Genomic DNA, 27,308 nt, shown 5'->3' with positions numbered 1-27,308 from the left:
CAGCTGAAAATTAATTGAAAACTGCATTGATTTTATAAATAATTTTATTTATCTCAAATACTATTGGTTAGAGAATTATAATTCATAACAACTTACATATATTTCCACCACTTTTTAAATTTGTGTGGAAAATGTCAAAATAACACATATTTAGAAGCAGAAAAAATACATTTTTAATTGAAATCGCGGCTACCGCAACCGTTTAATTGCCGGTAAAGTGTTTGACAGTTGAAGTCTTGAAGACCATCGATATTTTAGCTTACTCGGCTAATTAAAAAAGAACAAAATTTTAATATATTTGTAGATTTTAAGTTGCAATCAAATTAGAGGACGCTTCTTTCCCTCAAATTAAGGCATGATTAGCCTCGGTCTCTTACGTGGGGTTCTTAACTTATGAACATTTTTTTGTTTTTTTTTGTTTTTTTACACTTTTCAGCTAAGAGACGGCTCTTATATCACTTATTTAAAAGACGGTTCTTAACTTTTCTTAGTTAAAATATAAGAAAATATAATAACCGTCTCTTAATGGAAGCTCAGAACCCCAGCTAAGAGACTGGAGTTAATGATGGTCTTAGAGACTTGTAAAATCGAACTGATGACACATACAGTTAAACAAGCCATATCATATGCATGTTACATAATACATACATTAACTATATATATATATATATATATAGCTGTGTATAGATAAAAACATATGTAAAAGTTGACAAAATAGATAAAATATAAAAGACCGAGGTTAATCCTTCACCTTTTAAAAATAAATTTTAATGTTCAAACCCATCAACTAAGTTTGTTGTTTTTTATTGCAAAAAAAAACTAAGTTTATTTTGGATAAAAACTCTCAAACAAACGAAAAAACCATCAAACTAACTAAATTTAATGAATTAAACCATAACAAATCATGATTACCATTGCTACCGATAAATCTTTGGTTTAGGGGTTTCTACATTAAGTAAACATAGTTGAGAGATTTTATCATTTAAAATCTAAAAAATAAAAAAAATCTAAATTTTATAATATTATCTAAAAGTTAGTAACTTAAATTTTCAAAATTAACATTTTTAATTTTTTTTTGTAAATATATGAGTTTCATGTGTGTTTTAACATCAACATTATGTATGTATAAATTAAAAATGTAAAAACCCAGAAAATATAATAAAAATTATCTAAAGATTTATTATTAGATTTTTATTATATTTTCTTGTTTTTACATTTTTTAACTTTTAGTAATTTTATTACAAGTAAATCTTTAGATAATTTTTATTATATTTTTTGGGTTTTTACATTTTTAATTTATACATATGTAATGTTGATGTTAAAAACACATCAAACTCATATTTACAAAAAAAAAATTAAAAATGCTAATTTTAAAAATTTAAGTTACTAATTTTTAGATAATATTATAAAATTTTGAGTTTTTTTAAATATTTTTAATGGTAAAATTCTGGTTTAGTTTTGAATTATGGGCTTGATTATGTGTTAAAACTCCAAGGCCCATGTGAATAAAATATGAGAGAAATTTGGGTATTTTTTTTTGTTCTCAGTGTAACAGTGCACAGAGTTCTGTTTTGCTCTGTTTTCCTGACAGAATTCTCTATTTTCACTCTGTTATGACAAAAGAAAATCTCTGTTTAGTTGCTCTATTTCAGATCGGTCTGGCTAGGAATGAATCAAATTTTATTGATATTTTAATATATGAAATACGATAGCGTAGTCAATTATGACAGATGACCAAGAATATAATCAATAACCCAACAAGGGGAACAAATCTTAGAAATTCAAAAGAATAACAAAAGCATGAGGTCAACTTAGAAAGAAAGAAACTGCATCAAGTGCTTCAATTTTCATGGTAACACCACATCAGGCGAGGTTACATTCCGTGGGTAGACCTAGAGGGAACCTCTTGTAATCAGTACAATAGTTATAGATCAAATACTCATCTTGCACCCACTTCATCTGTCCCATCTGATTGGAGTTAAGTGTAGTCCACATCCACGAGTTGCTATTCGCATTGCACGTAACCCAGTTCCATATTGAAGTTCGGCTACAGCAGTCTACGTCACTGAAACTCCTGTAGTAAGCGCTGAATGGAGCATTAGACCAATCGGTCTTGACTCGACCACCTTGCGTCGCCCAGTCATCAGCTTCCCATAGACTCGAGTATATTTTCATCGGCTGGCTCTTCGGGTAAGCCACACCGTGAGCCTCATTGTTCTTGAACACCCGGATCGGGATACCGTCCACAAGAAAGCTTTTGAGATCCCCAAACAAAATACAGAACACAAAGTCAAGAACCGTCATGGATCAAATCAAGATTCTAGAGGCAACACTAGCTCTGGGCACAACCAGATGAAACATTCACTTAATCCCACAAATTTTAAAAAGCTATTATACATAGATCACATAGCCACCAAATTATCAATACCAACATTGTGTTGAACTACATTACTTACATGATGTTGAGAGGGTTCCAAAGGACGGTGTAAGTGTGGAAATCCGCGGTGGGATCGAACCAGAGATAGAACTGCATCTCACGGTTACCTTTACCTCCTGTGAACACATTTGTATGGAGAACATAAGGTTGTCCAGTAACATTCCCCAAGAACTCGAAATCGATCTCATCCCATGTCTCGCCTTTAGAGGAAAGCTGTGAAAACATTCTTAGTGTAAGATTCAAAACCGTACCACTAATGTTACAAAAAAATAAGATATATGTTTATATGTTGGTGTTACGTACGTAGTAAGCAGTGACTGTTCCTGCTGAGTTTCCAGCGACAAGTTTCATCTTCATATCGATTTTTCCAAATAGATACTCTTTCTTCGATTGAAAACCTGAACCGGAGATCTTGTCGAGAGTGCAAGTCAAGAGCTGTCCAGACTCAAATATGTTGGCACGACCATCACCCCATGTGATATCGAAGTTGTCGTAGAAACTTCCCGTGCATACGCCGATCAAGAGCAGAAGAGACAACGTCAACATCAATTTGGTCTCAAACCCCGCCATTTTTTCACTCTGTTGTTGTTGTTTAAGTAATTGTTTTCTGATGGTTTTAGTATGATCTCAGATTTGTGTTTAAATAGGGAGAGAGATTTTAGAAAACGAGTGCACTAGAGGTTTGTGGAGTCCCATTATCGACGTGGTAGTCTTACACTAACAATTTTTAGTTAGTATTATATATATGAATTATGTTAGCTCATGATATATTAATCGTTCAACTTACAAATAAAAATATACATGTAGTTGTTTTTTCTCACCTTCGAAGGTTATCATGCAGCTGGCTCAAATTTGTAAGTTCAGTTCATATAACAAATTTTAAATAAAAAACGTTTTAAAATCGATTTGTACAATTAATTAAGCATAACTCGAAATATTTGTTTTGATTTTGGGTTTTAATTGGACCGACAGGTTTTTGAAATTGAGAAAGAACATGTCAGAAACGTATGTAAGAATTGTCACGCATCATTATTTAAGGCACCTACCTGCGTGAAGTATTCATGGAGTCTCTCCCATGCTTCATAATAATTACCCAAATTCAGAATATTCATTTTCAGGTTGATAAATCTGGGTCAATCATAGTCAAAAACTTCAAAATACTCGATAGTTTATTATGGAATGAATAAACCAGATACGGGTCAGAGTTACCATTCATACATCTATTTAGTTTCAAATTAAGGTCAAAACATATCTTAAAAGCTATCTCTCTTGTTCTTCTTGCCTCCCTCCAAACACATCTTACAGGAATCTCACTGTTCTTCTCGGCTTCCTCTGCCCGATTCTTCATTAAAAATAAAGCATGTGCAATAGGAGAACAAACCAAATTGATAAATGAACACAACTTGATGAAGTTACATGAAAAAACAAAGATGTAAAAAATAAAGCATGTGCAATACAAAAAGATAGTGACTGAGAAGAGATAGGGTCTCACTGACGTATTTGCTTGTAAAACAAGATATCGACGGGTGGGTTAGATTAGCTAGCCTCTTCCCCAAGGAAAGGGTATACAGTCGCTGGATCTCTCTTACTCGGCATAGTAGTAATTATTTCTAGAAATTATCATATATAGTATTAATTAGTTTTGTCTTTTTTAAAAGAAAATTAGTTTGATTTTGTTTTCAAGAATTTATTTCTAAATAATAAATCGTGTTTAGTTACCAAAAAAAAAGAATTTATTTCTAAATGGTCAATATCTTTATTAGTTTTATTTTGCTCTAATACAGCTGTCACCTATTGTTTTTTTTTTGGTAAGAATGTAAAAATATTATTACCAGATTTTCAATTTTGACAGAAATACAGAGAAAACAAGAAGCAGAAGAATTGAAATGCATCTAAACAGAAGCTCTACCTAGTCAAAAACAGGGACAAACACCACAAGAGAACCGCTAACCAAACGACTTGACAAAATCGGAACAGACCACTTGCCGCAAAAGGAGGAACCCAGTGAATTCGAGAGTCAGAACCCGGTAGAATTTGGGATACCCGATGATCCGCTCTTTAGGATATGGTTCAACCAAGAACAGCTCGTAGACGACCTCCTAAGCTGCAGCCAACCCAGCCAGACAGTGAAACCCGAGGCGAAGAACACCCGCAAGACAAGGCCGAGACATTATTCAGGAAGGAAGAACCGCCGAGAAGCGCCACACCACCGCACCTGAAACAAAGCAAACGGATACCAACCGCACCACTCCACAAATAGAGCAGTCAGGAGCAAGCCCTAGATCGAACTCCTGAAGCAGGCTGGAACCGCACGCGCCGCCACTAAGACCGAGGACCCAGGATGACAAAGCCACAGATCCATAGCCTCACGCGCCTCCACGCCGGAGAACCCGTAGTAGATCTGCTCTGCCGGAGACGATGTCTTCTCCAGACGAAACCACCGTGATAACCACAAACGGATCTAAAAGAACCAGAAGAGAAGGGAAGAGGCGAGCTCGAAGAAACAATCCCACGGAGCGGAACCTCTTAGCTTCACACCGGAACAGATCCACGAGCGGAGCACACCCTGGCCGAGAAGAAGGATGCATGGCATAGAAGAGAGAGAGCCTCGCCTTCGACACGGAGATCTGGACCCCAGATCTACGCTTCCACCTCTACACCCGACCGAGGAACCTCAAACCCCACTGAATCACCAAGCCTCGCCGCGATTCCAAGACTGGCCACGCCTCAGAACAACGAGCATATTGGAAGAGAGAGACAGAGATGATTGAGGCGAGAAGAAAAAGAAAGGGAAACGGTGGCGGAGCCGACGGTGAAGCACAACCGCCGGCCGCCTAGCTTAGATCTAGGGTTTTGCCTTCAAGAGAGAAAAGAGAGAGCTTTTCGTATGATCTTTGTCGCTGTGCTGTCACCTATTGTTCATACAATGTATATTCGTTTAGGTGTTTAATTATCTTGTTGAGAAAAGACAAAAATAAATTATCTTTAACCAAAAATATAACATATACTCCCTCCTTAAAGATCTATTTTTAGAAAAAAAAATTGTTTCAAAAAGATACATTTTTTACATTTTCAATACATTAATTAATGAAAAATTGTACTTTTCAAAAAATACAATTGTGTTTAATAAAATTTCATTGGTTAAAAATTATAAGGAAAAATTAATTAGAAAAAGTAATGTATTGAAAAATACAATTTTAAATATTTTCTTAATAAGTGTGAAAAAACTATAATACGAATCTTTCAGGAACGGAGGGATTACTATTATTTATAAAAGCATATATTTTATTTATGCAAATGAAACAACAAAACACAAAAATGATCTTTCACGCTCAACAAAAGCATGTAGCATAGTGGTTTTGATAATGCTGTCGCTGTGCTATAAAGCCGATATGATGCATATATTATTTTATCATAATTCATACCCATTTTATTATGAGTATGTACATAGAAACAGAGGAGTTTGTTTGACATATACCCCAAATACACACCAACATTACATACATAATTTTAACGAACCTATATACTTACTGGCTTTGGAGTTTCGGACCAAAGCTTAATTAACTACACAAGTTCCCTCGCTAGTGAATATTACACTCCTTCGGAACTCCTTGAGGAAACCTCTTGGTATCCGTACAATAGTTATAAACCATGAACTTACTCTGCACCACTCTCATCTTATCTTCCGCCGTTAGATCAAGCTTCTGAGTGAACCATCTTGGCGAACTGGCTGGACAAGATGATTTTCCAGCGAAAGAGACACATGCGTCCGCTCTAAAGTTCCTATAAGAAGCGGTGAATGGCGCGTTGGACCAGTCTGTCTTAACGAGACCTCCCCTTGTAGCCCACTGGTCTGCGTTCCATAGACTCGAGTAGAGCCTCATTGGCTGCAGCTTCGGATACTGAATCCCCCTATGTTCTAGGTTCTTGAATTGTCTTATCGCAATTCCATCAACCAAGAAACTGCATCAAAATATATGAACTCAAACGTCAATTTTTATACATATAAAGATTAGGTGTTAAGGCTTAGAATTTTCTAGTTTGAACAAAAGAGCTTTAATTTATTTGCTATACTTACACGATGTGATGAGGGTTCCATAGAACAGAGTAAGTGTGGAAATCAGCCGTTGGATCGAACCAGAGATTGAACTGTTGTTCCCTATCACCTTTTCCTTGATTATACACATTCGTATGCATCACATATGGATCACCAGTTAGATTACCAAGAAACTCAAAATCAATCTCGTCCCACGTATCACCTTTCGACTTCAGCTGCATGAAAAAACAACCACCATGTGACATGGTAACATCGTATAAATATATGATATTATGTAACACTAACGTAGTAGGCAGTGACGGTTCCTGCAGAGTTTCCAGGAACGAGTTTGAGTTGCATATCAATTTTTCCGAACAAATACTCTTTCTTGGATTGAAATCCAGAGCCAGAGGCTCTATCGAGAGAAAGAGTGAGAAGCTCTCCGTTGTTGAGGACTTTCCCACGACCATCACCCCAAGTGATATCAAACTCCATGTCGAAAGTTCCGGCGTAAACCGGAGAGAAGAAGGTCGTTGTCGTAGCGGTGAGTGTGAGTAATATAGATAAGATGAAAGTGGAACGGTCCATGCTTTTGTCGGTAAGATTGAGAATTGAATTCATTCATTGGGAGCGTATGTGTTGGGAGGGTTTTATACAAGGGAGGGTAGTCTTAGTACACTTGTAGTTTAGTTCGCCGCTTGCGACTCTTGTGTTGTTTAATATGTGAACAGCTGGTTGTTGTGAAGCAAGCATGTGCTTACTTGTGCCTCATGTTACGTGTGCTCATTTCTTTATTTCGGTTTAAAGTCGGTCTGGCCTGGTTTAGTTTAACCCCGGTTCGATTTTTTCTTTTTTGACTACATTCATTGTACTTCCTTTGGATTTAAATGATTGATGTGTTTAAGTTTTGTTTTTTCATTTAAATGATTGATGTGTTTAAGTTTTGTTTTTTTCATTTAAAAGATTGATATTATAAAGTTTAGTTAATGCATTGAACTTTAGAAATAAAATATAAATCAAATTATAAATATATATATATATATTAGTGGCTAAAATTTATTGAAAACTAATCAAAATTAATCTAAAATGTAATAGATAAAAAAATGTTTTTGACTTTTCTTAATTGTGAAATATGTAACTCATCAATCTTTTTTTTTTTTTGACAGCCAATAACTCATCAATCTTTTAAACACAATGCGGAGGGAGTATTAATTCTTATTAATTACGCTGCAAACAAATCAATAAATTCATATGATCTACAATATAAATATAAATGAAAAAAAATATACAATATAAATGAATATAATTTTATAACAATAAAGAAAACATATCATTTGGTTCCAGTCTCAACTCTCTACGCAGCTAAGCACTCCTTTGGAAGACCTTGAGGAAATCTCTTCGCATCCGTACAATAATTATAGATCATGTAGTTCCTCTGCACCCATCTCATCCTTTCTTGAGCAGTTGAGTCAAGCTCCTGGGACAACCACGAGCCAGTGGTCCCTTGTTTCGAGACATCAGGACAAGACGACTTGCCATTCGACCAAATGATATCTTGCATATTTGCATTGTTTTATCCATTCATCCATGAGCATTTTCATCATATAGATTAGGATTCAGACATGTTTAGGTTGCATTTTGCATACATGAGTCTCTATTAGGTACTGGAATACCACATGAGGCTATTTGGAGCTCAAAAGAGGTGAAAAGGTGACAATTGGACGAACCGAGCATGGGAGCGACCTCCCGGAGCGACATCACGAAGTCGCTGTGTCCCACTTCTCAGAGCGACCTTCCTAAAGCGACGCCATGAAGTCGCTCGCGTTCTCATTACTCCGAACAGTCTTAGATGACCCTGGAGCGACCTCTCAGAGCGACCTACCAAGGTCGCTCCCGATCCAGAGCGACCCGTTGGAGCGACTGCACAAAGTCGCTCGCGTTTTCACGTCCGGAGACACACAACTCGCTCTCGGAGCGACCTCTCGCAGCGACCCAGCGAGGTCGCTCCCGAAGCTTGGAGCGACCTGTCCAGAGTGACAGAGAGAAGTCGCTCGCCATCTTGGTTCCCGGAGACAAGAAAGCGCTCTCGGAGCGACCTCTCGCAGCGACCCAGCGAGGTCGCTCCCGAAGCCTGGAGCGACTTGTCGGAGCGACGAGCCGAGGTCGCTCCGCGCCTATTATCTGCTCGATTTCTATTTTACTTAAGGGCCTTTTGGTCATTTCATTATGCACGTTTTGCACTTGGAAAAACCTATGTTTTAAACATCTTTTGTAGCCACCAGAGGCAGATTATCTTTTATCTTTGGATCTATTGAGAAATACACAAGAACTCTCTTGAGAAGTTCATCTCTTGGGTTTTGATTTGTTATGTTCTTGTGTTGATTTCTTATCTATTTCTTTACATGATTAATCTGAAATCCAATATGGGTTTAAGAGAAATCATGGAGATTAGTGAGTAATCACCTTTGGAATTCATGGGTTAGGGAGATTAAGGGTGATTAGGTTAGAGCTAGGATGTTTTAGTGTAGATCATTCATATTTCCTTGCTAGTAGAGTAATCATAATGCATCTTCTGAGTTGGCCACTCAGTTGTTGATCCTTGGGCATTTCTCACCCGAAAGGTGTTCGATGAAATGCCCGAGACAACTCTCCTAGGCTTTTAGTATACTTTGCCAAAGATATTTGTTGTTAAAGGTGCTAAGATAGCTAATAGACTTGTTAGTAATGATTGCTTTCATATTATTCAACCAAAGACATTTGATGTTTGAGATGTGTTAGCAAATGAGCATTCATCTAGACATAGAGCTTGCTTAGAATTGTGTCTAGGCTTAAGGTTGATAGTTTGATTGATCATTTGCCATCCTTAGTTCGATACTTGATCACCCAAGGTCTAATCCCTATGCCCATGAGTTCTCTTTTCCCTTAGTCAAGAAAGTATCATTCTGTTATTGCTTTTTAGTTTTAGTCATAGCTTAAAACCCATCTAAATCATTGGTTGCACTTAGATTAAGTGAGTACTTGCATTCCCAGTGCTTTGATATCCCTCAGAACTGGTTCGACAATCTTTTATACTACAACATTTGTCTTAGGAGCCTTGAAAACTCATAACATCAAATTGGCGCCGTTGCCAAATTCTGAGTAGATTTGAACATTGAGATTTAGTCACTTGCTTGAGACTAAGTCATTTTTATTTTCTTTTGTTACTGATTCTCTTTCTTCACCTCCCTTTAATCTACAGGTGTATGAACTTGAGGAGCAAGGGTCCATCAAACCTAGTTCCAATAGCTGCAGACATCAGAGCTTTAGAGAGAGAGTGTGCTAGAAATAGAAGAGAAGAAGAGCAACAGGCTCACTTGCAGAGATTGAGTACTGATATGGGAGACATACCTCAAAACCAACAGCGAGCAGCTCGACCCATTGGCACTTACGACCGCCCCAACATTCATGGTCATAGATTGGGAATCCGAGCACCCGCTGTGGCAGCCAACAACTTTGAGATCAAATCAGGACTCCTCAACGTGATCGAGAACAACAAGTATCATGGCTTGGCTCTAGAGGATCCATTTGATCACTTGGACAGGTTCGACAGCTACTGTTGGTTGTCAAAAACCAATGGTGTGTCCGAAGATGCCTTAAAGCTCAAGTTATTCCCTTTCTCTTTGGGGGATAAGGCACGTCAGTGGGAGAAGTCTCTACCCAGTGACTCCATCACTACTTGGGATGACTGCAAGAAAGCATTCTTGGAGAAGTTCTTCTCTACTTCAAGAACTGCTAAGCTGAGAAACGAGATTTCCAGCTTTCAACAGAAGAACTTGGAAGGCTTCAGTGAAGCCTGGGAGAGATTCAAGGGCTACCAAGCTCAATGCCCACACCATGGCTTTTCTAAGGAGAGCTTACTGAGCACATTCTACCGTGGTGCTCTTCCTAAGTACAGAGCCAGACTGGATACAGCTAGCAATGGGTTCTTTTTGGGGAGAACTGAGGAGGATGCAGAAGAGCTGGTTGACAACATGGTAAAGAGTGATGCAGTCTACAGTGGAGACCACGACAGAGGCAGTAGAACAGATGATAAGCAAACGAGGAAAGAGATCAAAGCTTTGGAAGACAAGATCGACCTACTCATTGCTGAAAAAGCAACCCAAGAGCAGCTGAAGTTTGTTGGTAACTCCAAGCAGGAAGATCCACTTGCTGTCAATGAGGTTGAGGGTTTGGAAGGTCAAGAGGAGTTGTGTTTCATCAACAACAATGGTAGCTGGTACAAAAAGGAGCCCAACTTTCAGTACAACAACTACCAACAGAAATCCTATCCAAACAACCAACAGAGTGGCTATCCGCCAAGAAACAACCAGCAAGGCAGCTATCAGCCTCAGCAAAACCCCTCGTCTGGTTCATCTGCTCCTCAAGAGAGCAGCACTGATACCTTACTGAAGCAAATCTTGGAGTCTCAGACTAGAAGTGAGAAGCAAGTTGGTTATGAGTTGAAGAACCTTCATTCCAAGATTGATGGGAGCTACAATGAGCTCAACAACAAATTCTCACACCTTGCTTCTACAGTCAGGAATTTAGAGAATCAGTTTGCTTCCATGAACACTCACCATAATCGCCAGCAAGGATCTCTACCTGGAAAGTCTGACCAAAACCCCAAGGAGGCCAAAGCTATCACCCTTAGGAGTGGTAAGCAGTTACCTCCTAAAACCCTCACCAAGGATGCTGAGAAACTAGGTGAGGGGGTTGCCATCAACATAGATGATGAAGTGGTGATTGTTGATGAGAAGATCAATGACGAGATCTTGGAAAAGATAGTGGAAGCCAAAGGTAAAGGAAATGTTGGAGAGAAGAAGAAGACAATAAATGATGGTGAAGTTGTTACTCCAGCAAGTGAAAGTTCTTTTGTTCCTCCTCCCTATGAACCCAAACTTCCATTCCCTGGTAGATTCAAGAAGCAGTTGCTAGAGAAGTACAAGGCTCTGTTTGAGAAGCAAATGAGTGAAGCTCAGGTTGCAATGCCCATCATCGATGCTTTCATGTTGATTCCTCAATACAACAATTTCCTGAAAGATGTTGTAGCTGCAAAGAAGAAGGAGATGGAAGGCATGATGATTCTTACCCATGAGTGCAATGCCATCATCCAGAGGCTTGATGTTCCAGAGAAATTAGAGGATCCAGGAAGCTTCACACTACCTTGTGCTCTTGGACCTATGGTATTTGAGAAAAGTCTCTGCGATTTGGGAGCTAGTGTCAGCTTGATGCCTTTGTCTGTTGCAAAGAAGCTTGGATTCACTCAGTACAAGAAGTGTAGACTCTCTCTGGTGTTAGCTGATCGTTCAGTGAAGTACCCTGTGGGCATCTTAGAGGACCTCCCTGTGAAGATTGGAAGGTATGAGATACCTACAGATTTTGTGGTGCTTGAGATGGGTGAGGAGGCTCAAGATCCATTGATTCTAGGAAGGCCATTCTTAGCTACAGCAGGAGCTATTGTTAATGTGAAGGAGGGCACGATTGATCTCCATTTGGGTAAAGAGAACATCCTCCACTTTGACATCAAGGGGAAAATGAGGAAACCAACTGTGTTCGGGCAAGCCTTCTACATTGAAGAGATGGGCACTCCTGCTGATGAGCACCTTGAAGAGTTACCACCTGAGGACGACGAGGAGGGAGCATCTCCCTCTACTCATTCTCTATAGAAGGTAACCCACCACACTCCCTTGTATATACCATTTCATTTTTGCATATTAGTCTTCTTTTCGGTATCTCTCTCTACTTGACGACACAGAGACTGTGTAACTCAAGTTTGGGGGAGGTACCAAGTATTTGATCATGTTTGCTTTGATGTTGTTTCATTGAGTCATGCATGGCATACCTATTTCAATAGATAAAAAAAAAAAAAAAAAATCAATCATTTAGTTTGCATCATTTGCATTTTTAGGAGAGTCTAGAGAATATAGGTTGCATTCACTTGCATTGGGAGCAATGACTTTGAATGCCTTGTAAAGAACACTACGTTGCACTTGACTAGCTTTTGCACCTCTCAAAAAGACTTGTATGTTTCGAGCCTTGAAAACTCTTCCTGAAACTTGTTGATTGCTGAAACTCAGTCTTTGAAGCCAACTACAACCTTATTTGAACTGAACGAACTTAATGCTTCTTGCTCATGGTCCCTTGTGTACTGAGTCATGGCTATACACACTTGAGTTGTCACATCTTTTATACCAATCTTTTTTGACAAACTCTAGTGGTAGACCACTCCCAAAACCTTTTCCTCCTTTTAAGCTTTCATTGTTTGATGAGTGAGGCCTTTTTCGGAAAGTCTTACATGTGCATAATGTTGAGAGTATCGGGAACGACAATGCTTGATCTTCATTCTTGCTAGATTGGACACTCTATTGTCTAGCTATAGGTGGGGGTGAGTGTTGTGATTATGATTTGGGAGAAATGAAAAAGGAAAAGAATAGACTCTTTGTGCTTAAGTGAATTGTTTTATTGGGACCAGTATAGAAGCCTCTAGCTCAAGTTTTGAAAAGTCTTGGCCCCCAGCCTAAAAAAAAAAAAAAGGAAAAAGAAAAACGAAAAAAAAAGAAAAAAAGAAAAAAAAAAAAAGAAAAAGAAAAAAAAGGGGGGCTAGCAAAGTTGTTAGGAGCTAAGAAATGTTTTGAGGTTGTGGAAAAATCCCTTGTAGATTTCAAAGAGAAGGAGTTAAAGTTCTTAGGATCTTTTGGTGAGAGATGTGAGTTGGGTTTGACATTTGGGAATGATTGTGTAATTGTATGTTTGGGAAAAGGGTAGAACAATGGAGATTGAGCATTGTATGCATGAGTTGGTCCCTTTCTTAGATATATTATGTGCAATGTCAAGGCTACTTGTTTTGAGAGTAAACCACCTTAAAGATCATATGTTTTGAACCTCTTGAATCACTTGAATAAAAGCCTTCCCTTACCCAACCAAATGACTTGGACCAACTGACCATTTGCAAGAATTCACCTGATGTTTTGTGCTTAATGAATGTGAGAGTTGGTTGATTTGAATGTGTGGATGCTTGATGATGAGTGTAAGAACAAAAAGAGTTAAGATAGGCCTAGAGAAGCTAGAGTGTAATAAGAGAGTGTGCTAGTTGTGTTTCTTTTGGCTATGTGCTCCCTCCTTCAACCTCTCTCCCTATGAGTTCTAGAAAGTTCACTTGTGGACAAGTAAAAGAACAAGTTTGGGGGAGTTGATATCTTGCATATTTGCATTGTTTTATCCATTCATCCATGAGCATTTTCATCATATAGATTAGGATTCAGACATGTTTAGGTTGCATTTTGCATACATGAGTCTCTATTAGGTACTGGAATACCACATGAGGCTATTTGGAGCTCAAAAGAGGTGAAAAGGTGACAATTGGACGAACCGAGCATGGGAGCGACCTCCCGGAGCGACATCACGAAGTCGCTGTGTCCCACTTCTCAGAGCGACCTTCCTAAAGCGACGCCATGAAGTCGCTCGCGTTCTCATTACTCCGAACAGTCTTAGATGACCCTGGAGCGACCTCTCAGAGCGACCTACCAAGGTCGCTTCCGATCCAGAGCGACCCGTTGGAGCGACTGCACAAAGTCGCTCGCGTTTTCACGTCCGGAGACACACAACTCGCTCTCGGAGTGACCTCTCGCAGCGACCCAGCGAGGTCGCTCCCGAAGCTTGGAGCGACCTGTCCAGAGCGACAGAGAGAAGTCGCTCGCCATCTTGGTTCCCGGAGACAAGAAAGCGCTCTCGGAGCGACCTCTCGCAGCGACCCAGCGAGGTCGCTCCCGAAGCCTGGAGCGACTTGTCGGAGCGACGAGCCGAGGTCGCTCCGCGCCTATTATCTGCTCGATTTCTATTTTACTTAAGGGCCTTTTGGTCATTTCATTATGCACGTTTTGCACTTGGAAAAACCTATGTTTTAAACATCTTTTGTAGCCACCAGAGGCAGATTATCTTTTATCTTTGGATCTATTGAGAAATACACAAGAACTCTCTTGAGAAGTTCATCTCTTGGGTTTTGATTTGTTATGTTCTTGTGTTGATTTCTTATCTATTTCTTTACATGATTAATCTGAAATCCAATATGGGTTTAAGAGGAATCATGGAGATTAGTGAGTAATCACCTTTGGAATTCATGGGTTAGGGAGATTAAGGGTGATTAGGTTAGAGCTAGGATGTTTTAGTGTAGATCATTCATATTTCCTTGCTAGTAGAGTAATCATAATGCATCTTCTGAGTTGGCCACTCAGTTGTTGATCCTTAGGCATTTCTCACCCGAAAGGTGTTCGATGAAATGCCCGAGACAACTCTCCTAGGCTTTTAGTATACTTTGCCAAAGACATTTGTTGTTAAAGGTGCTAAGATAGCTAATAGACTTGTTAGTAATGATTGCTTTCATATTATTCAACCAAAGACATTTGATGTTTGAGATGTGTTAGCAAATGAGCATTCATCTAGACATAGAGCTTGCTTAGAATTGTGTCTAGGCTTAAGGTTGATAGTTTGATTGATCATTTGCCATCCTTAGTTCGATACTTGATCACCCAAGGTCTAATCCCTATGCCCATGAGTTCTCTTTTCCCTTAGTCAAGAAAGTATCATTCTGTTATTGCTTTTTAGTTTTAGTCATAGCTTAAAACCCATCTAAATCATTGGTTGCACTTAGATTAAGTGAGTACTTGCATTCTCAGTGCTTTGATATCCCTCAGAACTGGTTCGACAATCTTTTATACTACAACATTTGTCTTAGGAGCCTTGAAAACTCCTAACATCACCAAACACAAGCTTCTTGGTTGAAGCCACGGTACGAGGCAGTGAAAGGAGCTTTAGACCAATCGGTTTTGACCAAACCACCTCTCGTGGCCCAATCATCAGCGTTCCAAAGACTAGAGTACATTCTCATTGGTCGGTTCTTGGGGAAGAGAGTGCCAATAGATTCCATGTTCTTGAATTCTCTAATGGGAGTTCCATCGACGGTGAAAATGATTCGTTGTGGGTTCCATAGAATGGTGTAAGTGTGGAAATCAGCTGTTGGGTCGAACCAGAGTTTGAACTGCTGTTCTTTGTCGCCTTTGCCTTGTGTGTAGACATTCGTGTGAAGTGTGTAAGGATCTCCACTTAGATTCCCAAGAAACTCGAAATCAATCTCGTCCCATGTTGTTCCAGGTGATTTCAACTGCAATAAAAACTAATATTAGAAACAAGAACTTTAAAATGGAACAAAATAACGTGAAGATTGTTTGTTATGTAACTTACGTAGAGTGTTGTGACAGTTCCTGCTGAGTTTCCAGGGACGAGTTTCATTTGCATGTCGATTTTACCAAACAAGTACTCGTTTTTGGATTGGAAGCCAGAGCCAGAGGATTTGTCTAGAGATAAAGTGAGAAGCTCTCCATTGTTTGTGATCTGTCCACGTCCATCTCCCCATGTTATCTCTACGTCTCTTTGGAAGTTAGCTGAAACAGAGGAGATGACGATAAGAGAGAGAAACAGAGGAAATAAATAACTGTTTGCCATTTTGAGAGATTTATTGGTTTCTATTTTCTTCTTGTGGGCTTTTGCTTTGTGATTTGTTAGGGTTTATGAGTGAATGTATATATAGCAGTAGCAAAGGTTTAAAAGGCGGTTCCAAAGAAGGTTCGTATGGCGAAAGACGAAGCCGTGTTTGATGCAACAGCTGGTGATTGGGGTGGGGGCACCTTGTAGTAAAAGCTGTCTTCAATTGGCTTTGGAGTTCACGCGTTTTGTTTTAGATATGTTTTTTAATGTACTTTTTATAAAACTGAATATAATTACTTTTTCAAATTAAATTGGATTTTGGGAGTTTTGCTTTCAAAAAGTTGGAGTTGGTACTTTTACCACCGGCTTGAACCGACCTTGGAAGAGAAGGAGTTTTGATTCCTCCAATAGAACCAAGGGATTCTGTTAGATTCTGCTTGAACAAAAGAATTGTTGAATTGTTTCTATAAATGTTAATTAGTATCTTTAATAAATTTACATTACTATACTTCATTTGTTTCTTAATATAATTCATTTTAGAATTGTGCATATAGATTAAAAAATTATTAATTTTTTATATTTTCTAAACATAAACATAATTAATTATTTATCTAACCACAAATCAACTAATAATAAAATATAAAATATATTTTCATTGGTCATATAACATTAAATATTAATAAATTTTACATCGAAACCGAAAACGTTATATAATTTAGAACATAGAAATTTTTCTAAAACAATTTATATATATAAAAAAAGGAGGAAATGTATAATAAGACAAGTTCATGGGTTTTATTTTTTTTATTAGTGATTCTAGATATCTATTGATTTAACGGGTTTACAGATTATATTTTATTAGTTAGACAACTATAGTTCATGATATCGTCTCTTTATGGTAGAAATTAATTAGACTTCGTTATTATACAATTTCAGTTCATATTTTAGCATCTAAATTTTCAGTTGATTTTTTAGTGATTTTTCAATATTATACTTCAAGTTAATTTCCTTGCTTTTGAGTTTTATTATGTATGTGATATTTTGTAAGTAAATTGTAGATAAAATTGAATTATTTAATGTAGGTACGTGTTTTTGGCATAACACACTTTAGAGTGGTTAAGAAAATAGGATAAGCGACGCGTTGTATATTTGTTTTAAATATTTTCATTACTAAATTCAAAATTTAACGTGGACGAAGAAGAGAAATGCCACGTTAAAAGGGATAAGGTAGTAGTTGGGTAAAATCAAGTAATGATTTTGACTGACTTTGAGATAGGAGTGGTGGTGACAGCTAAGACATTCAACTTGATGACGGTCGTGGTCAGGAAGTTTCTTAGCCCAAGTGGCTAGATAGCATGTCTAACTCTTGCGTTAAGTCCAAAATTCTACAAATCCCTGTGTAGATATGTACTAAAAAAAGTTACTTTAGATTTGACATGTAAGGGAATTTCTATATACGATCTAAATTATAGTTGTTTACTTGGGTTTAGAATATTTTTATATTCTGTACAAAAAACTGGAATTTCTATCAGTGGCGGAGCCACATGGAAAAGGAAAGGAGCATCTGCCCCTAAGTAAAACATCGACTATTTTTCAATATGTCCCCATGTTTTGAACAAATTTATCTTTAATTCTATGAACAATTTTAGTTATGCTCCCTATAATTTATTTTTCTAGCTCCACCTCTGATTTCTATGTATAAATTCTATGATAAGATTTAAATTACTTGTAATATCATATTTATATAAAGAGTGTGCTTGAAAGCGAACTTGGCAAAGTTGATTTATAACTTACAGCTGTCAGAATTTATTTTACAAAAAAAATTTCATATTTATATAGATTGCTAAAGCTTTTTTTTTTGCCTAAAGATAATTTCAAAGTTTCTAGGTGAGAAGATAAACATAAGATACAACGGACTGAAAAAAAATATTAATACTCTTATATATTCACGTATGAATTGGTCACAGTCTTTGATTGGTTTTCAAGTAAAGACAACTTAAACCCCAAACGTTATAAACGATGGATAAAGGAGAATCGTTGGACTTCTTGATGAAACTTAAACACTCATACTTAACTTTCTACATGTGTCAAACACAAGCTTTCTTCACTTCCCATCTGCTCCTCTATTTTCTCACAAACCAAAACTTGGCGATCTCTAAACACAAATTCTTCTCCTTCTATTCCTCTTTCTCATCCACATGTCAGTCACTGTCTATCATTTCTACACCTTCACTCAGTTATATCATTTTCTTACATAAAAACTAAACCCCTACTCACCATTTGAGTTCCCAAAACAAGTCATGGGTTGCTCACCAATCTTGATCAGTTTGTTTATTCTGTCATGTTCTGCCTTAATCTTGGCGGGTGATTTCAGAAAAGATATTGACATTGTATGGGGAAGCGACAAAGCAAAGATACTCGAAAACGGCCAAGCCATTACATTGTCTCTTGACAAAGCTTCAGGCTCTGGTTTTGAATCCAAGGCTCAGTTCTTGTTTGGTAAGGTCTCTATGGAGCTCAAGCTTGTCCCGGGAAACTCAGCTGGTACTGTCACATCTTACTATGTAAGAAAACATAAAACTCATCTTTTTTAATTTAATATATTTTTGTATTATAACCTATTGTTTACTCATGTGCTTGTGTGTATGTTATGTAGCTTGCGTCTAAAGGAACGATGTGGGATGAGATAGACTTCGAATTTTTGGGGAATCTAAGTGGTGATCCTTATACAGTCCACACAAATGTCATCACACAAGGAAAAGGTGATAGAGAACAACAGTTTCGTCTCTGGTTCGATCCCACCGTTGATTTTCACACTTACTCCATCCTCTGGAACCCTAAGACCATAGTGTAAATATCTAATCGCTATTCATCTCTTAAACATACAAAACAAACGAAATCTGTAGCAATATTTAAGAGTTGAAACTTTGACAGATTCTATGTGGATGGTACACCGATAAGAGAATTCAAGAAAATGAACACGAAGAACGTAGCTTATCCTGAGAAACAAGCAATGAGAGTCCATTCCAGCTTATGGAACGGAGATGACTGGGCCACGAGAGGAGGGCTCGTGAAGACTGACTGGTCCAAAGCGCCTTTCACGGCTTATTACAGGAACTTTGAGGTTCAAGACTGTGATTGGTCGGCCCCTGGCTCTAATGTATCGTGCGGTGGTGGTGGTCCAAACTCATGGCTCAATGAAGGGATCGATGAAAATAGCAGGAAGAGGCTCAAGTGGGTCCAAAGCAACTTCATCATCTATAACTATTGCAATGACGCTAAAAGATTTCGTCTAGGGTTGCCTACCGAATGTGTTGTTATGAATTAAAAGTACAAAAAATATAACAAATATGAAAAAGTATCATTATAAAGAAGGTTCGCATATAAATGTTAAGCAATGGGATTAGTGGGATGAAGCCAGTAAGGGTAACGGACCAGCAAGGGTTTACCACTTAGGGGATCAAAGGAACGGACCGTACCAGAAGCTAGATTGTAATATCCAAGTCCAGAGCCAATGTAATAGATGGAGTTAGGTTTGGGTCCTGAATACATGCTAGCCGAGAGACAGAAGGCTTCACTCTGGCCAAGGAAGATTCATAGATCTCCAATATCATCAGTGTAACAAAACTCTTTTCTCTTCTCATCTTGCATAAACACCGTGAACCGCTTAGTAATGCTGTGCATCATTATCCATTCACCATCCTCTGCGAATGCAAAGTGTGTACCTACGTAGAAACAAACAGCTCAATCTATACTCTACCTGGATCGATTAAAACTGTAGAGCCAATCCTATGAATAAACAAGTGAAACATTGGCGGAAGTCAACTTTTTAGAGATAATTTTCATAAATATAGCTCTCCAAAATTGTTTTAAAAATATTAAAACTTTACTAAATAGCTTATAACATCAAAATCTAAGGACCTGCTCTGAATTTAAAAGTAGCTAAATTGTTCAAGAGATTTGAAACACTTACCACTTGATGAAGAAGAGTTCACCAGAGGGAGATTCCACTAAGTGGTTGCTCATGAAACATTTGTCCAACATCTCCCACCACGCCTCTTAAATCTTAGGCTGGTTACGTAGGCGTAGGTCTTGAAACTTGAGCTTCTTATTGCTGATATCCAAAGAACCCATGAATAGACCCTTGAAACTGGTGAAATAGAAGGTTTTGTTTCTCCTGGAATACAGGAGAAATTCAGAGGCTGGTAAAAGAGAGTAAGGGGTGTCAATGTGAGTCCACTTAGAGTCCTCACAAGGCCTGCATACACTGAGCTAATATTCACTGAACTTTGCAGCTACATAAAAGTCTTCCTCTTGGAGAGGATCAGAAGAAGAGAGAGACACTTCCGTAACATGTGTTGAGGGTTTAAAAACCTATTGAAGGCAATGATATGACTTTTGGAGATGAAACCCATGGCTTGTACATATCCGTGAGGTGCACGGTAAAGCCACCCAACTCTGTGATGCTCCTAGAAGAGGTTGTCCATTAAGCTCCTGAGGAACCGTCTTCTCACTGATGTACACTTTCTCTTCCTTTGTCGGGTCAAAGAACATGTGCTTCCCGACTTGTCCTTCCGGAGAGTCTCGCAACTTCTTACCGCCGAGAAGCAAGTACGGGGACTCAGGCAATGATGAGAAGAAACGAGCGTTGTCCCTGCGCGCCTATGGACATAAGCCAAAGTAGGAGATTTCGAAACGCGTAAGAGTAGGACGAATCAAAGAACTGTAATTTGGGTTTCTTACATGGAGCTTCAAGATTCGGTTCAAAACCAGAGCCATTGTCTTTCAGATATCAAAAATAACCCTAGTTGCTCTTCTTTCTCATATAAAGACAGTTTGGTTTTTGGGAAGTTTCCATAAACGGCTTGTGGATATGTGAAATCCAAGTGGCCGAGTACATTTTTGACTTTCACTGTTTTGACCCCTTTCAATACTAATATTTATTGATTTTGGTAACGGTGTTTAATTAGATAATAAATATAAAACTGGGCATGGAAGATGGAAACTAGAATAGCAAGTCTTTTTTAAGTTCATAACCATGCTACTTGAATCCTTATTAATTTGAAAGATATAGGAGATAATGTACATCTCTAATATGAGAGAGGGGTTCCATATTCAGCAAATTTTCAAAGCTCTTCTATAAAGAAGAAATATTAGATACTCTTTAGACCAAAAAAAATAATTAAATACTCATAGTCTCATACAATAGTTTCGTATGAGACTTGCATTATTTCACTTTTATTTGTTTGAAAGAGCTGATACACAGGTTGATGATAAAAAGAATTGAAAACACATTTTTTTGTCAAAGTCAAATTGAAAACACATATTCAAATTACCGAAATTTATATTTTTTTGGCAACATTCTTTTTTTTAGTATTTTGATGATACTGAAAAAACATTTCATGACCAAGTTTCTTGAATCCTGATTAATTTGAAAGATATAAGAGTGTGAGACAGAGTGATGTAGCAGAAGCTACAAATATTCTTAATTAGTTCAAAGAAATACCTACGAATCTATGTTTTCTGAATTCGTTGAGATTCACAAATCTATAGTAAAAAAAATTGAACATATTTTTTTCAGTGGTTTATAAAAATTTCATGTAAGAAAATTCTTTTACTAATAAATATCATAAATCGTTTACAACTTTAGACATTAAAATATCTAAAAAATTTAAAATCTTTAAAATAATTTCAACTAATTAAGATAGATACTTAAATAAATAATAAACTTGATAATATCTCTCCGTATCATAGGGGTTTCCAAAGAACACTAAATAAAAATATTAGATATCCTTACAATAGTTTCTTATTTGACTTGCATTATTTCACTTTTATTTGTTTGAAATAACTAATATAGTTTAGTGATAGATAAAAAAATGAATTGAAAACACATTCTGTTTTTTTTTGTCATAGTCAAAGGCAAATTGAAAATATATATTCAAATTACAGAATTCTACTGTTTTCTTTTGGTAATTTATTTTCTTTTTAGTATTTTGACGACACATTTTCATATTCTGTAAAACATTTTTTACAGTATTTTGATAATACATTTTCAAAATTTATAAACATTTGCATGTACAGTTGTCTCGACAGACCGAAGCTGTAATCAATCAAACACTCCATCCGTGTCTATTTTTCTTTCTACAGTACTTGGTTTAATTCTTTTAGGAGTGCGGCATGTGAATAACTTTTTGGGTTCAACTTTGCCTTGGGTAAGCTAACCTGTAGTAAACACAAATTTCCGTTTGGGCTTTCGTATGGGCAATTTCCCATATATAAGGAAATATAATTAAAAAATTATTTTGATAATACAAGTTAACTTACATCTCGTTAAATATATATTTTGATAGTATTATTCTTTTTCTTCTCAACATTGTCAAAGACCCAATCAAATACTGATACCCTCATCTTGAATTCTTGATCTTACAAAACAGAAGTAATAAATTAGAAGAAAACTCATTATCACTACTTGTACGCAGGGATGTGAAAGCGGGTTGGCCCACCCGTTTTGACTTGGACATTAATACATATAGTGAAATAAAGGAAACTTAGTTTCAGAAGTTTCCATATTCGGCAATTTCGTATCTCTAAGCAAATGAAAAGTTTCCAAAGCCCCTATATAAAAAGAGAAGAGGAAGGGGAGGAGGTAAGGCATAAGCAATTAGGGTTCTTTGGAAAAGTGAAAGAAGAAAAATGTCTCTGTTTCTCAGCCGAATCTCGAAGCTCTCTGTAAGGACACAGTCATATCTTCTTCACATGTTATCATAGTTTCTTGATTGGTTCTGAGTTTCTTTTCGGAACTTGTTTGTTTGACAGGCTTACAAGGTGAAGAATGCTCGCTTCTTCTCATCGCTTCCTGAGTCGTCTCCGTATCTGCTGCTGAGCAGTGAGAAGTTGGGAGAGACTTGTGAGGGTAACGAAACCGTACGTCAAAAGTTGTTCGATCCGAGGAAGGAGGAAACAGTGAGTGGTAGTGAGAAAACCCTTCCCAAGGAGCTCGAAGGGGACATTCTCGTGGGAGCATCTAAAGGATGGGTTCTTTCTATGGACAAGAAGGATTCTTCCCTACATCTCACGGATCTGTGCAAGCCATGGGTCTCTTCTTCGCCAAGAGTCATGTCCTTGCCAAGTCTAGGGTTCGATCCTTGTGTCACCGTGAAACAAGTGTCTCTCTCCTCTTCTTCCCCTGACGAGTGCACTGTAGCTGCAAACTTCAGTGAGTCTCAGCTAAGTGTGTGCAGGACTAATTGCGACTCTAGTTGGACTCATTTCAAAACCCCTTTCCCACTCTTGCAAGCCTCTGATCTCATGTACTCCAAAAGAGACAATGCCTTCTACTTTGCGAGTAACAAGGGTCTCTACATGGGTTCGCTGCATCTCAGCAGCAACAAGCTCAAGTATCAAGAACTGCGCTTCAGTAGCCTGCCTAAGTTCCCAGAGGCTGAGTGGGAGATGTTGGATACATGTTTCATGAGCAAACACTTTGTGGAGTCACCCTCTGGTGAACTTTTCTTTGTCAAGTGGTACCGCCAGTTTTTGCACAAGGAGAATAATAATAATGGGAGGAGGGAAGTGGAAGATATTCATAGCAAAACCAGGTGGTTCATGGTTTTTAGACAAGATGACAATACCAAAGCCCTTTCTTACACTCAAGACATTGGGGATCTCTGCATCTTCCTTGGCAAGAGTGAAGCTTTCTGTCTCTCCGCCAGCTTGTACCCGGGGCTCAAACCTAACTCCATCTACTACATTGGCTCTGGACTTGGTTCATACCATCTCCCTTCTGGTACTGTCCGTCCCTACAATCCCCTTGGTTCACCTAAAACACTCCACGCGCCTTTCTGGCTTGATCCTATCTCTAGCTAGAGCCACTTGGGGTTTGGGCCTATTTCAGTAAATAATAATAATAAGTGGTGATCAGTCTTGCCACTGCTTTGTTAGGATTTGTGTGTTCTACTACTTAGATTTGCCTCTGGTTTTCGTTTTCCATCATTAGTGGGTCACCACCACTCCACTCGCTTTGATGTGTTAATCTTTGAATTTTAATATATACTAGATTTTGATCCGCACGAATAACTTTTTTAAAAAAATAATTAAGATCGATCATGATATTTTAACTATGTTTACATGTTAGTATATTGCTTTTAGATATTTAGACAAACAAAATGATATGCATTGTTTCATTAGTTGGATCGGTTTGTTAGAATGGTTCAGCCGTGACTCTTTTGCTTCGTCAGGTACATGTTGTTCCTAAAACACCTTTGTGTTGACCAAATAAAATTGGCAAAAAAAATAAAATTGTTAGAACTGAAGAACCGATTTTTATGAAAAACTCGGTTAAAAATTCAATTATATTTCAATGATTTTTCTCTTAAAAGGTAGTACATCAGATATAGTTTTTTCTCTTTCAATTTGAATTGATTTAGTTAGATATGCTATTAGAATAGATATAATGATAGATAAGTTTCTCTTTCAGTGTACATTGATTTAGTTAGATAAGTTATTAGAGTGGATATAATGATAGGTAATACGAAGAAAAAAAGTTTTGTATACATAATTCTAAAAATGTTAAAATATTTTTTTTGCATGAAGATGTAAAATGAAAATAAAATAGTAACGTTGATAGGTGGATTGTGGTTACAGAAAGGAAAAAAAAATATCCACTGTTATTTAATTTTCAAATATTCTAATACTATAAATCTCTACTAATAAAAGGGAGCTTTTGAGGCTCCATAGGGCGTCCACATAAGCGGAAAAAATTTCTCCCGAAAGATGACACGTGGCATAAAATATAGTTTTACATTTTAATATTACTTATTTTCGAAAATTGTAAGAAATATGTAAACATACAGCATAAAAAATGGAAAAACTACATAAAACACATGTAAGATTACTATTTTTAACTTAAAAAAAAAGACGGCTTATCTCCATAATGTAACATTACCGTTTTATAAAAAAAACAAAAAAACATTATATATAATTTCGAAAATAATAAATATATGTAAAACATACAACATAAAAATGGAAATACTACATTAAACATATGTAAGATTACCATTTTACATTTAAAAATAACAATAATATGTAAACATACAACATAAAAAAATGGAAAATTTACATTAAACATATGTACGATTACCATTGTTCACTAAAAAACGGTTTATCTTCATAATGTAACGTTACCACTTTATAAAAAAAAGAAAAAAAAACATAAATCTCTACTAATAAAAGGGAACTTTTGAGGCTCCATAGGGCGTCCACATAAGCGGAAAAAATTTCTCCCGAAAGATGACACGTGGCATAAAATATAGTTTTACATTTTAATATTACTTATTTTCGAAAATTGTAAGAAATATGTAAACATACAGCATAAAAAATGGAAAAACTACATAAAACACATGTAAGATTACTATTTTTCACTTTAAAAAAAAGACGGCTTATCTCCATAATGTAACATTACCGTTTTATAAAAAAAACAAAAAAACATTATATATAATTTCGAAAATAATAAATATATGTAAAACATACAATCTCTACTAATAAAAGAGAACTTTTGAGGCTCCATAGGGCGTCCACATAAGCGGAAAAAATTTCTCCCGAAAGATGACACGTGGCATAAAATATAGTTTTACATTTTAATATTACTTATTTTCGAAAATTGTAAGAAATATGTAAACATACAGCATAAAAAATGGAAAAACTACATAAAACACATGTAAGATTACTATTTTTCACTTAAAAAAAAAGACGGCTTATCTCCATAATGTAACATTACCGTTTTATAAAAAAACAAAAAAACATTATATATAATTTCGAAAATAATAAATATATGTAAAACATACAACATAAAAATGGAAATACTACATTAAACATACGTAAGATTACCATTTTACATTTAAAAATAACAATAATATGTAAACATACAACATAAAAAAATGGAAAATTTACATTAAACATATGTAAGATTACCATTGTTCACTAAAAACGGTTTATCTTCATAATGTAACGTTACCACTTTATAAAAAAAAGAAAAAAAAAACATAAATATAACTATTTGACTATTTGTCCAAGTTCTTCTATTAAACATTGCCGTTTTACATTAAAAATGGAAAAATACGTAGATATTTAAACATCTATCTTAAAATATAAAATATAGACATTAACTAAATGTAAAGTATAAGAAAGAAAAATACTCTCAATATATAAAAAAATAAATAATAAGTAAATATTATAAATATACGAATTATATATACAATAATAAGTAAATGCACAATTTAAAAAAAATGGAAAGATTACATTAAATATTAAACATCTATCTTAAAATGTAAAATATAGATATTAAGTAAATAGAACGTATAAGAAAAAGAAATACACAACTTAAAAACAATGGAAAAAGTATATTAAGATTTTAACATCTATCTTAAAATGTAAAATATATATATTATGCAAATAGAAAGTATAAGAAAAGGAAATACACAGTTTAAAAAAATGAAAAAGTACATTGGTATTTAAACATCTATCTTAAAATGTAAATCAATCTTAAAATATAAAATTATTAGTAAATAAAAAGTATAAGAAATAGAAATACACAATATAAATAAAAATAAATAATAAGTAAATATATAATATAATCCCGAAAGATGACACGTGGCATAAAATATAGTTTTACATTTTACTATTACTTATTTTCGAAAATTATAAAAAATATGTAAACCTACAGCATAAAAAAATGGAAAAACTACATTAAACATATGTAAGATTACTATTTTTCACTTCAAAAAAAAAGACGGTCTATCTCCATAATGTAACATTACCGTTTTATAAAAAAAAACAAAAAATATTATATATAATTTCAAAAATAATAAATATATGTAAAACATACAACATAAAAATAGAAATACTACATTAAACATATGTAAGATTAACATTTTACATGTTTATTTTAAGAAAATAATATGTAAACATACAACATAAAAAATGGAAAAACTACATTAAACATATGTAATTACAATTTTTCACTAAAAAAAAAGACGGCTTATCTTCATAATGTAACATTACTATTTTGTAAAAAACAAATTATATATAATTTCGAAAATAATAAATAATATGTAAACATACAACATAAAAATGAAAATACTACATTAAACATATGTAAAATTACCATTTTACATTTAAAAATAAAAATATTATGTAAACATACAATATAAAAAAAAATGGAAAACTATATTAAACATATGTAAGATTACCATTGTTCACGAAAAAAACGGTTTATCTTCATAATGTAACATTACCATTTTATAAAAAAAGAAAAAAAAACATAAATATAACTATTTGACT

The 27,308-nt window shown here is 35.9% G+C and overlaps 5 protein-coding genes, 1 non-coding gene and 1 pseudogene across 6 annotated transcripts; 2 read left to right on the top strand and 5 right to left on the bottom strand.

The window, feature by feature from the left end:
* Positions 1-386: 386 nt before the first annotated feature.
* LOC103851705 (putative xyloglucan endotransglucosylase/hydrolase protein 13) lies at positions 387-5,591 on the bottom strand. Its single transcript, XM_009128586.3, has 4 exons — positions 5,350-5,591; positions 2,741-4,228; positions 2,457-2,650; positions 387-2,254 (listed from the first exon to the last, which is right to left on the bottom strand). The coding sequence occupies exons 2-4, from the start codon at positions 3,005-3,007 to the stop codon at positions 1,864-1,866; spliced, it is 852 nt and encodes a 283-aa protein (XP_009126834.2). The 5' UTR covers positions 3,008-4,228; positions 5,350-5,591; the 3' UTR covers positions 387-1,863.
* A 203-nt stretch (positions 5,592-5,794) lies between these two features.
* On the bottom strand, positions 5,795-7,437 carry LOC103851704 (probable xyloglucan endotransglucosylase/hydrolase protein 25). The gene is made up of 3 exons (XM_009128585.3): positions 6,780-7,437; positions 6,516-6,709; positions 5,795-6,400 (listed from the first exon to the last, which is right to left on the bottom strand). The coding sequence occupies exons 1-3, from the start codon at positions 7,092-7,094 to the stop codon at positions 6,019-6,021; spliced, it is 891 nt and encodes a 296-aa protein (XP_009126833.2). The 5' UTR covers positions 7,095-7,437; the 3' UTR covers positions 5,795-6,018.
* A 227-nt stretch (positions 7,438-7,664) lies between these two features.
* On the bottom strand, positions 7,665-16,055 carry LOC103851777 (xyloglucan endotransglucosylase/hydrolase protein 22). Its single transcript, XM_033284899.1, has 3 exons — positions 15,729-16,055; positions 15,248-15,648; positions 7,665-8,017 (listed from the first exon to the last, which is right to left on the bottom strand). The coding sequence occupies exons 1-3, from the start codon at positions 15,987-15,989 to the stop codon at positions 7,828-7,830; spliced, it is 852 nt and encodes a 283-aa protein (XP_033140790.1). The 5' UTR covers positions 15,990-16,055; the 3' UTR covers positions 7,665-7,827.
* Positions 10,247-10,353, bottom strand: LOC117132215. Its single transcript, XR_004455775.1, has one exon. It is a non-coding gene; the product is annotated as a small nucleolar RNA R71 (small nucleolar RNA).
* A 1,068-nt stretch (positions 16,056-17,123) lies between the features above and the next one.
* LOC103851703 (xyloglucan endotransglucosylase/hydrolase protein 22) lies at positions 17,124-19,383 on the top strand. Its single transcript, XM_009128583.3, has 3 exons — positions 17,124-18,535; positions 18,628-18,821; positions 18,906-19,383. The coding sequence occupies exons 1-3, from the start codon at positions 18,272-18,274 to the stop codon at positions 19,297-19,299; spliced, it is 852 nt and encodes a 283-aa protein (XP_009126831.1). The 5' UTR covers positions 17,124-18,271; the 3' UTR covers positions 19,300-19,383.
* LOC103851776 lies at positions 19,362-20,750 on the bottom strand (annotated as a pseudogene).
* LOC103851702 lies at positions 20,619-24,572 on the top strand. Its single transcript, XM_009128582.2, has 2 exons — positions 20,619-22,700; positions 22,788-24,572. Exons 1-2 carry the CDS (start codon positions 22,665-22,667, stop codon positions 23,835-23,837), a joined length of 1,086 nt encoding a protein of 361 aa, XP_009126830.1. The 5' UTR covers positions 20,619-22,664; the 3' UTR covers positions 23,838-24,572.
* Positions 24,573-27,308: the final 2,736 nt, after the last annotated feature.

This window comes from Brassica rapa, chromosome A02 (assembly GCF_000309985.2).
Source record: "Brassica rapa cultivar Chiifu-401-42 chromosome A02, CAAS_Brap_v3.01, whole genome shotgun sequence".
In the NCBI taxonomy this organism is placed as follows: domain Eukaryota; kingdom Viridiplantae; phylum Streptophyta; class Magnoliopsida; order Brassicales; family Brassicaceae; genus Brassica; species Brassica rapa.
This window is presented reverse-complemented; position numbering and strand designations above follow the sequence as displayed.

Bases quoted from the DNA above. Each gene is read 5' to 3' on its own strand.
- LOC103851703 (XM_009128583.3), top strand. From the start codon at position 18,272: ATGGGTTGCTCACCAATCTTGATCAGTTTGTTTATTCTGTCATGTTCT. The intron at 18,536-18,627 runs GTAAGAAAACAT...TATGTTATGTAG, and splicing joins GTACTGTCACATCTTACTAT to CTTGCGTCTAAAGGAACGAT. The intron at 18,822-18,905 runs GTAAATATCTAA...AAACTTTGACAG, and splicing joins TGGAACCCTAAGACCATAGT to ATTCTATGTGGATGGTACAC.
- LOC103851702 (XM_009128582.2), top strand. From the start codon at position 22,665: ATGTCTCTGTTTCTCAGCCGAATCTCGAAGCTCTCT. The intron at 22,701-22,787 runs GTAAGGACACAG...TTTGTTTGACAG, and splicing joins GCCGAATCTCGAAGCTCTCT to GCTTACAAGGTGAAGAATGC.
- LOC103851704 (XM_009128585.3), bottom strand. From the start codon at position 7,094: ATGAATTCAATTCTCAATCTTACCGACAAAAGCATGGACCGTTCCACT. The intron at 6,710-6,779 runs GTTAGTGTTACA...TTTTTCATGCAG, and splicing joins GAACCGTCACTGCCTACTAC to CTGAAGTCGAAAGGTGATAC. The intron at 6,401-6,515 runs GTAAGTATAGCA...ATTTTGATGCAG, and splicing joins TGGAACCCTCATCACATCGT to TTTCTTGGTTGATGGAATTG.
- LOC103851705 (XM_009128586.3), bottom strand. From the start codon at position 3,007: ATGGCGGGGTTTGAGACCAAATTGATGTTGACGTTGTCTCTTCTGCTC. The intron at 2,651-2,740 runs GTACGTAACACC...ATGTTTTCACAG, and splicing joins GAACAGTCACTGCTTACTAC to CTTTCCTCTAAAGGCGAGAC. The intron at 2,255-2,456 runs GTAAGTAATGTA...GGATCTCAAAAG, and splicing joins TGGAACCCTCTCAACATCAT to CTTTCTTGTGGACGGTATCC.
- LOC103851777 (XM_033284899.1), bottom strand. From the start codon at position 15,989: ATGGCAAACAGTTATTTATTTCCTCTGTTTCTCTCTCTTATCGTCATC. The intron at 15,649-15,728 runs GTAAGTTACATA...TTTTTATTGCAG, and splicing joins GAACTGTCACAACACTCTAC to TTGAAATCACCTGGAACAAC. The intron at 8,018-15,247 runs GTGATGTTAGGA...AGATATCATTTG, and splicing joins AACCAAGAAGCTTGTGTTTG to GTCGAATGGCAAGTCGTCTT.